Source organism: Ranitomeya variabilis, chromosome 5 (assembly GCF_051348905.1).
Source record: "Ranitomeya variabilis isolate aRanVar5 chromosome 5, aRanVar5.hap1, whole genome shotgun sequence".
In the NCBI taxonomy this organism is placed as follows: Eukaryota; Metazoa; Chordata; class Amphibia; order Anura; family Dendrobatidae; genus Ranitomeya; species Ranitomeya variabilis.
In genome coordinates, this window is record NC_135236.1 from 673,122,000 (window position 1) to 673,132,606 (window position 10,607).

Below are 10,607 nucleotides of genomic sequence, written 5' to 3' on the forward strand. Positions count from 1 at the left end.
AAGTAGCCTTAGGCTTCTATCACACTTGCGTCGGTACGGGGCGGTCGCAATGCGTCGGCCCGACGTACCGACGCACGTTGTGAAAATTGTGCACAACGTGGGCAGCGGATGCAGTTTTTCAACGCATCCGCTGCCCAGTCTATGTCCTGGGGAGGAGGGGGCAGAGTTACGGCCACGCATGCGCGGAAATGGCGGACGCGACGTACAAAAAAAAGGTTACATTGAACTTTTTTGTGACGACGGGGCTAAAGTTATGGTTAGGGTTGGGGCTAAAGTTAGGGTTAGGGTTGGGGCTAAAGTTAGGGTTAGAGTTGGGATTAGGGTTTGGATTAGGGTTGGGATTAGGGTTACGTTTGGGATTAGGGTTAGGGGTGTGTTGGATTTAGGGTTTTGATTAGGGTTATGGTTAGGGTTGAGATTAGGGCTGTTTTGGGGTTAGGGTTGTGATTATCGTTAGGGTTGTGATTAGGATTATGGATCAGGTTAAGATTAGGGTTAGGGGTGTGTTGGAGTTAGGGTTGGAGTTATAATTTGGGGGTTTCCACTGTTTAGGTACATCAGGGGGGTCTCCAAACACGACAGCCAATTTTGCGCTAAAAAAGTCAAATGGTGCTCCCTCCCTTCTGAGCTCTGCCGTGCGCCCAAACAGTGGTTTACCCCCACATATGGGGCATCAGCGTACTCGGGATAAATTGGACAACAACTTTTGGGGTCCAATTTCTCCTGTTACCCTTGTGAAAATAAAAACTTGGGGGCTAAAAATCTTTTTTGTGGGAAAAAAAAATATTTTTTTATTTTCACTACTCTGCATTATAAACTTCTGTGAAGCACTTGAGCATTCAAAGTTCTCACCACATATCTAGATAAGTTCCTTAGGGGGTCTAGTTTCCAAAATTTGGTCACTTGTGGGGGGTTTCTACTGTTTAGGTACATCAGGGGCTCTGCAAACGCAACATAACACCCACAGACAATTCTATCAAAGTCTGAATTACAAAATGGCGCTCCTTCTCTTCCGAGCTCTGCCGTGCGCCCAAACAGTGGTTTACCCCCACATATTGGGTACCAGCATACTCAGGACAAATTGGACAACAACTTTTGGGGTCCAATTTCTCTTGTTACCCTTGTGAAAATAAAAATTTGGGGGCTAAAAAAATCTTTTTTGTGGGAAAAAAATATTTTTTATTTTCACTACTATGCATTATAAACTTCTGTGAAGCACTTGGGCATTCAAAGTTCTCACCACATATCTAGATAAGTTCCTTGGGGGGTCTATTTTCCAAAATGGGGTCACTTGTTGGGAGTTTCTACTGTTTAGGTACATTAGGGGTCTGCAAACGCAACATAACGCCCGCAGACAATTCTATCAAAGTCTGCATTCCAAAATGGCGCTCCTTCTCTTCCGAGCTCTGCCGTGCGCCCAAGCAGTGGTTTACCCCCACATATGGGGTACCAGCATACTCAGGACAAATTGGACAACAACTTTTGGGGTCCAATTTCTCTTGTTACCCTTGTGAAAATAAAAACTTGGGGGCTAAAAAATCTTTATTGTTAAAATAAAATATTTTTTATTTTCACGACTCTGCATTATAAACTTTTGTGATGCACTTGGGCATTCAAAGTTCTCACTACACATCTAGATAAGTTCCATGGGGGGTCTAGTTTCCAAAATGGGGTCACTTTTGGGGGGTTTCTACTGTTTAGGCACATCAGGGGCTCTCCAAACGCGACATGGCGTCCGATCTCAATTCCAGTCAATTTTGCATTGAAAAGTCAAATGGCGCTCCTTTGCTTCCGAGCTCAGCCATGCACCCAAACAGTGGTTTACCCCCACATACGGGGTGTCGGCGTACTCAAGACAAATTGTACAACAACTTCTGGTGTCCATTTTCTCCTGTTACCCTTGGTAAAATAAAAATTTGGAGGCAAAAAGATCATTTCAAGATCATAGGTTATTTTCTATCATATAGACCCCTCAAAATGACTTCAAATGAGATGTGGTCCCTAAAAAAAAATGGTGTTGTAAAAATGAGAAATTGCTGGTCAACTTTTAACCCTTATAACTCCCTAACAAAACAAAAAAATTGTTTCCAAAATTGTGCTAATGTAAAGTAGACATGTGGGAAATGTTATTTATTAACTATTTTTTGTGACATATCTCTCTGATTTAAGGGCATAAAAATACAAAGTTTAAAAATTGCAAAATTTTAAAAATTTTCGCCATATTTCCATTTTTTTCATAAATAATCGCAAGTAATATCGAAGAAATGTTACCACTAACTTGAAGTACAATATGTCACGAAAAAACAATCTCAGAATTAGTGGGATCCGATAAAGCGTTCCAGAGTTATAACCTCTTAAAGTGACACTGGTCAGAATTGTAAAAATTGGCTCGGTCATTAAGTACCAAATTGGCTCTGTCACTAAGGGGTTAAAGGCAGATTCTTTCAATGTTTTATATTTACTTTTATTGTTTACTTCTTATAAAACAATCAGGTTTCCTCGTGACATCTCCCTTCATTTTTCGGATCACATGTGTTTTTGTAGATATTAAACAATGACGCTACGGAATATCTTCAAAAAGACTCCCGCTTTCACTAACCAATAGGATGAGCTGTACGATTGGGGAAGGACTAGACAAAATACAGGCAGCAACTTGTGCACTGCGAGACACTGGGACACATTACACCATGGCTCTGAAGCCGGACTCCTACGTGGTGCTGAACGATGGGAATAAAATGCCGGTGATCGGATTTGGCACAGGGGTGGACACGGTGAGTGCATCAGACATAAAGTAGCGGCTGCTCCACTGAATCTAAAGCAAAGCGGCATTACTGCTGGTCTCTCGCCACCGCAACGTTTCCCTATTTGGGACAATGCGCCATCACAACATGTTTCATTTACCCCATAGGGAAACAATGAGTTTTATAAAAAATTGCATCTTATTAGGCTAAATACACCAAAGAACAGGCCGGTGAGAGCACCAAGGTCGCCATTGATGCTGGATACCGCCACATCGACTGCGCCTTTTTATACGGGAATGAGGTCCAGATCGGCCAAGCCATTAGATCAAAGATTGCGGATGGGACTGTGAAGAGGGAAGACATATTTTACACTGGGAAGGTGACCAATCAAAATATTCTTTTCACTATTTGTCGATGACGAGCTGTTATGAGTTTTTAATTTATTCTGCAGCTTTCGGGTAATAACCACACACCTGAGAGGGTCCGACTCGGGCTGGAGAAATCTCTGAAGGATCTGCAGCTGGATTACATGGATCTCTTCCTGATCCACACCCCCGTGGAGTTTAAGGTTTGTGGATATGTGTGTGGGATCCACCGTGGCTCCCAATCAGATCAGAGCAGAAGACATTAATTATATGTGAACTCTTTTTTTTTCTTTCCCCCTTCAGCCCGGAGATGATCCCTATCCCACAGACAAAAATGGGAAATTGGTTTTTCATAACACAGATATCCGAGAAACATGGAAGGTAAGTTTAATGAAAGATTATGGGTGACTTCAGGCAGAATGACTTCTCCTCCACCATACAGGGTAAGATTCCCATTTTCAGATGAAACATCTCTGTAATTATCTTACCATAACCTCTAGGCTATGGAAGCGTGCAGAGATGCCGGTCTTGTCCGATCCATCGGAGTCTCCAATTTTAACCGCCGGCAACTGGAGCGGATTCTCAACATGCCAGGACTCAAGTACAAACCAGTGTGTAACCAGGTACATATCAATCACACATAAATATCCTAAAAAATGAGACAAAGTGACAATCTTCCTTACAGGTTGTGTGGTATTGCAATACCAGATATAACCCATAGACAGTTGTGGTGCTGTTTCTGGAAAATAAGCAGCCATATTGCTGTAATATTTTGTCATCAACCTGTTGTTTACAATGAAATGTTCTTTCAATAATTCATATTATCCACATTGTTATATATATTATATATATAGTAATGAGCCATTACATCTCTGCACAGGTGGAATGTCACATATTCTTCAATCAGAGCAAATTACTGGAGTTCTGCAAATCTCATGATATCGTGCTGGTCGGATACAGAGTACTGGGGTACAGCAAAATAGAGGGCTGGTAAGGACAAGGATATTGGTACAAGAATATAATTATTATAATACTGCCCCTATGTACAAGAATATAACTACTATAATACTGCTCCTATGTACAAGAGTATAACTACTATAATACTGCCCCTATATACAAGAATATAACAACTATAATACTGCTCCTATGTACAAGAATATAACTACTATAATACTGCCCCTATGTACAAGAATATAACTACTATAATACTGCTCCTATGTAGAAGAATATAACTACTATAATACTGCTCCTATGTACAAGAGTATAACTACTATAATACTGCCCCTATATACAAGAATATAACTACTATAATACTGCTCCTATGTACAAGAATATAACTACTATAATACTGCCCCTATGTACAGGAATATAACTACTATAATACTGCTCCTATGAACAAGAATATAACTACTATAATACTGCTCCTATGTACAAGAATATAACTACTACAATACTGCTCCTATGTACAAGAGTATAACTACTATAATACTGCTCCTATGTACAAGAATATAACTACTATAATACTGTCCCTATGTACAAGAATATAACTACTATAATACTGTCCCTATGTATAAGAATATAACTACTATAATACTGCCCCTATGTACAAGAATATAACTACTATAATACTGCCCCCTATGTACAAGCATATAACTACTATAATACTGCTCCTATGAACAAGAATATAACTACTATAATACTGTCCCTATGTACAAGAATATAACTACTATAATACTGCCCCTATGTACAAGAATATAACTACTATAATACTGCCCCTATGTACAAGAATATAACTACTATAATACTGCTCCTATGTACAAGAATATAACTACTATAATACTGTCCCTATGTATAAGAATATAACTACTATAATACTGCCCCTATGTACAAGAATATAACTACTATAATACTGCCCCTATGTACAAGCATATAACTACTATAATACTGCCCCTATGTACAGGAATATAACTACTATAATACTGCTCCTATGAACAAGAATATAACTACTATAATACTGCTCCTATGTACAAGAGTATAACTACTATAATACTGCTCCTATGAACAAGAATATAACTACTATAATACTGCTCCTATGTACAATAATATAACTACTATAATACTGCCCCTATGTACAAGAATATAACTACTATAATACTGCTCCTATGAACAAGAATATAACTACTATAATACTGCCCCCTATGTACAAGAATATAACTACTATAATACTGCCCATATGTACAAGAATATAACTACTATAATACTGCTCCTATGTACAAGAATATAACTACTATAATACTGCCCCTATGTACAGGAATATAACTACTATAATACTGCTCCTATGAACAAGAATATAACTACTATAATACTGCCCCCTATGTACAAGAATATAACTACTATAATACTGTCCCTATGTATAAGAATATAACTACTATAATACTGCCCCTATGTACAAGAATATAACTACTATAATACTGCCCCTATGTACAAGCATATAACTACTATAATACTGCCCCTATGTACAGGAATATAACTACTATAATACTGCTCCTATGAACAAGAATATAACTACTATAATACTGCTCCTATGTACAAGAGTATAACTACTATAATACTGCTCCTATGAACAAGAATATAACTACTATAATACTGCTCCTATGTACAATAATATAACTACTATAATACTGCCCCTATGTACAAGAATATAACTACTATAATACTGCTCCTATGAACAAGAATATAACTACTATAATACTGCCCCCTATGTACAAGAATATAACTACTATAATACTGCCCATATGTACAAGAATATAACTACTATAATACTGCTCCTATGTACAATAATATAACTACTATAATACTGCCCCTATGTACAAGAATATAACTACTATAATACTGCTCCTATGAACAAGAATATAACTACTATAATACTGCCCCCTATGTACAAGAATATAACTACTATAATACTGCCCATATGTACAAGAATATAACTACTATAATACTGCTCCTATGTACAAGAATATAACTACTATAATACTGCCCCTATGTACAGGAATATAACTACTATAATACTGCTCCTATGAACAAGAATATAACTACTATAATACTGCTCCTATGTACAAGAGTATAACTACTATAATACTGCTCCTATGAACAAGAATATAACTACTATAATACTGCTCCTATGTACAATAATATAACTACTATAATACTGCCCCTATGTACAAGAATATAACTACTATAATACTGCTCCTATGAACCAGAATATAACTACTATAATACTGCCCCCTATGTACAAGAATATAACTACTATAATACTGCCCATATGTACAAGAATATAACTACTATAATACTGCTCCTATGTACAAGAATATAACTACTATAATACTGCCCCTATGTACAGGAATATAACTACTATAATACTGCTCCTATGAACAAGAATATAACTACTATAATACTGCCCATATGTACAAGAATATAACTACTATAATACTGCTCCTATGTACAAGAATATAACTACTATAATACTGCCCCTATGTACAGGAATATAACTACTATAATACTGCTCCTATGAACAAGAATATAACTACTATAATACTGTCCCTATGTACAAGAATATAACTACTATAATACTGCCCCTATGTACAAGAATATAACTACTATAATACTGCCCCATGTACAAGAATATAACTACTATAATACTGCTCCTATGTACAAGAATATAACTACTATAATACTGTCCCTATGTATAAGAATATAACTACTATAATACTGCCCCTATGTACAAGAATATAACTACTATAATACTGCCCCTATGTACAAGCATATAACTACTATAATACTGCCCCTATGTACAGGAATATAACTACTATAATACTGCTCCTATGAACAAGAATATAACTACTATAATACTGCTCCTATGAACAAGAATATAACTACTATAATACTGCTCCTATGTACAATAATATAACTACTATAATACTGCCCCTATGTACAAGAATATAACTACTATAATACTGCTCCTATGAACAAGAATATAACTACTATAATACTGCCCCCTATGTACAAGAATATAACTACTATAATACTGCCCATATGTACAAGAATATAACTACTATAATACTGCCCCTATGTACAAGCATATAACTACTATAATACTGCCCCTATGTACAGGAATATAACTACTATAATACTGCTCCTATGAACAAGAATATAACTACTATAATACTGCCCCCTATGTACAAGAATATAACTACTACTAGATGGTGGCCCGATTCTAACGCACCAGGTATTCTAGAATATGCACGTAGTATATTGCCCAGCCATGTAGTATATTGCCCAGTGACGTAGTATACAGCACAGAGCCATGTAGTATATTGCCTAGCTACGTATGTCACAGGTTAAAAAATAAAAAATAAACATACTCAACTTCCGATCCGAGGGCCCCTTGTAGTTGTAACATACTCACCATACTTGTAGTTCTGTCGCCTGTGCGCGGTACAGGCGGCAGCTTCCGGTCCCAGGGTTTGATGATATCGCGGTCACATGACCGTGACGTCAAGGCAGGTCCTTCTGCCATACGATCCTTGGTACCGGAACCTGCCACCTACACAGAGCGGTTACCGGAGGGTGGCGAAGAGCGGGAAAGGCGGCGGAAGGTGAGTATATGATTTTTTTATTTTTTTTTAATTATTTTTAACATTAGATCCTTTTACTGTTGACGTTGCATAGGCAGCGTCAATAGTAAAAACTTGGTCACACAGGGTTAATAGCGGCGGTAACGGAGTGAGTTACCGCTGGCATTAACCCTGTGTGAGCGCTGACTGCGGGGAGTATGGAGCGGGCGCCGGGCACTGACTGCAGGGGAGTAGGGAGGGAGTAATTGGACTGTGCCCGTCACTGATTGGTCGCAGCAGCCATGACAGGCAGCTGGTGAGACCAATCAGCTAATGAATATCCGTGACGGAAGTTGCCGACAGAAGGACAGAAAGACGGAAGTACCCCTTAGACAATTATATATATAGATAATACTGCCCCCTATGTACAAGAATATAACTACTATAATACTGCCCCTATGTACAAGAATATAACTACTATAATACTGCCCCTTATGTACAAGAATATAACTGCTATAATGCTGCCCCTATGTACAGGAATATAACTACTATAATACTGCCCCTATGTACAAGAATATAACTACTATAATACTGCTCCTATGTACAAGAATATAACTACTATAATACTGCCCCTTATGTACAAGAATATAACTACTATAATACTGCCCCTATGTACAGGAATATAACTACTATAATACTGCCTCTATATACAAGAATATAACTACTATAATACTGCCCCTTATGTACAAGAATATGACTACTATAATACTGCTCCTATGTACAAGAATATAACTACTATAATACTGCCCCTATGTACAAGAATATAACTACTATAATACTGCTCCTATGTACAGGAATATAACTACTATAATACTGCTCCTATATACAAGAATATAACTACTATAATACTGCCCCTATGTACAAGTATATAACTACTATAATACTGCTCCTATATACAAGAATATAACTACTATAATACTGCCCCCTATGTACAAGAATATAACTACTTGTTTCATTGCCCATGTATTACCCTTTACATCCTGTCTCATGTAATAGTGACTATCCTGTGATAGTAGTAACAGTATCATCCATAGTATGCATATGATAGAATTACATATAGTGCTGATATAATAGTGTCGCTCACAGAATGAGACATCACAGACGGCCGTATAATGACTTTTCATTTTTTTTTTTCCGAGAACCATTAACCAATGTGCTTGTTTTCTTTCCTTTCACCAAAATTTTATAATCATGTGAGATTTAGTTTATTTTCTTTCTGACAGGATTGATCAAAATACCCCCAAAGTGCTTGAAGACCCCATATTAAATACAGTCGCTAAGAAGCTGAACCGCTCTCCTGCGCAGGTGGCCCTGAGATATTTGTTACAGAGGGGATGTGTCGTCTTGGCAAAAAGCTTCAACCCTGAGAGGATCAAGGAAAACTTCCAGGTAAATGAAGAAATTAAAATTTGAAAAATTTCCTTCATCTAAAAAAAAGCAACAATATTTTTTATTACTTTTCACTTACAGGTTTTTGACTTTGACTTAAGTGATGAAGACATGAAATCTCTAGATGGAGTCAATAAAAACATGCGTTACCTGGTTATAGATGCGTAAGTGTCTTTCCTGACGTTCTAGCTTCCGAGAACATATTTATTCATTTTTTTCTTTATATTTACTTTTATTATTATTTTTAAGATTATGTATTAATGTATTTTTATTTATATTTTAGTTTATGTAGTTACTTTACTTTTGTATTCTGTCTTTTACTTTAGTTGGAAAGAAAGCCCTAAGTTTCCATATCACGATGAATACTAAGAACGTTGGCCAATTTTTCTGGATTCATACTATCAACCCCGGTGTCTTAGTATCTTAGTCTAGCAGATTGTGATCTTCAGAGAATATACGATCTAAGAAATGTATTCTGGCTTTGGTATAGCGCTTATTATGGCTCAGATTTAAAATGACTTTAACACCTAATGAGAAATTCTACGGCTGAGTTCAGATGATCCCATTCGACAGCAAAATCTCTTTGTGTTTTAAGTCAAGAGTACAACATTCTTCTGTATATTGTAATAAAATACATTTTATGTGCAACTTACTTTGAAGTTGTCAACTGTTTAAAAGTTTTCCCAATACCCCTTTATCTAATCAAAAACTAATGATGTAATTCAGTACCTTGAATCCTTTTAAAATTCTGTACAACACAGTATAAATTTCATTGTTTTAAGTCTTTCACATGATTGTCACATAGCTGAGAATCTGTAAGGGCATCTATGATCGTGCCCATAGCGGTCCCTTAGCTTTTTAAACATCCTTAAATTTATATGAATTTGTCTTTTATCATTTTCTTTTAAAACACTCTTTTCTGTTGCTTTCCACCATGTAAGTTTTATTTTTACTGATCTGGCTTTAAATATGATACATGAATAGTAATAAATCATCCGTATCAATATATCATGATGTGAGAGTGTCCCCAAGGTCAGCATCATTGTTGTCAGATATCTCAAACCATGGGCTCCTTCCATATCCCTTGCGCTAGGGAGCACTCTAGCCATCCCTGCTCCCCAAATTACTTGTAATGATGAAGACATTGTGGCCACGTACCTTGCCGAGCTCCTGAATCCACGTTTAATATGTTCCATCCCCCACCCAGGGAATTGGGTAGTAGTGTATGAAAATACACAAACCAGACTATCAAGGAAATATGTACAGTAGTAAAGGAAAATACAAATCACACTAACATGCACTCACAAACAACAGAGTGGAACATCGTAGAGTGAAGGAAGGAAAAAACAAACAGACAGAAGAGGATGAGGAAATGCACACAGCAGAAAAACCAAACAACAGTCTTTACATAAACATCCCAAACACCTCCTCATACAACC

The 10,607-nt window shown here is 37.0% G+C and overlaps 1 protein-coding gene across 1 annotated transcript; it reads left to right on the plus strand.

The window, feature by feature from the left end:
- Positions 1-2,608: 2,608 nt before the first annotated feature.
- Positions 2,609-10,176, plus strand: LOC143776953 (aldo-keto reductase family 1 member C1-like). Its single transcript, XM_077266826.1, has 9 exons — positions 2,609-2,771; positions 2,947-3,120; positions 3,193-3,309; positions 3,410-3,487; positions 3,607-3,729; positions 3,987-4,096; positions 9,003-9,168; positions 9,250-9,332; positions 9,495-10,176. The coding sequence occupies exons 1-9, from the start codon at positions 2,688-2,690 to the stop codon at positions 9,535-9,537; spliced, it is 978 nt and encodes a 325-aa protein (XP_077122941.1). The 5' UTR covers positions 2,609-2,687; the 3' UTR covers positions 9,538-10,176.
- The last annotated feature ends 431 nt before the right edge of the window (positions 10,177-10,607 follow it).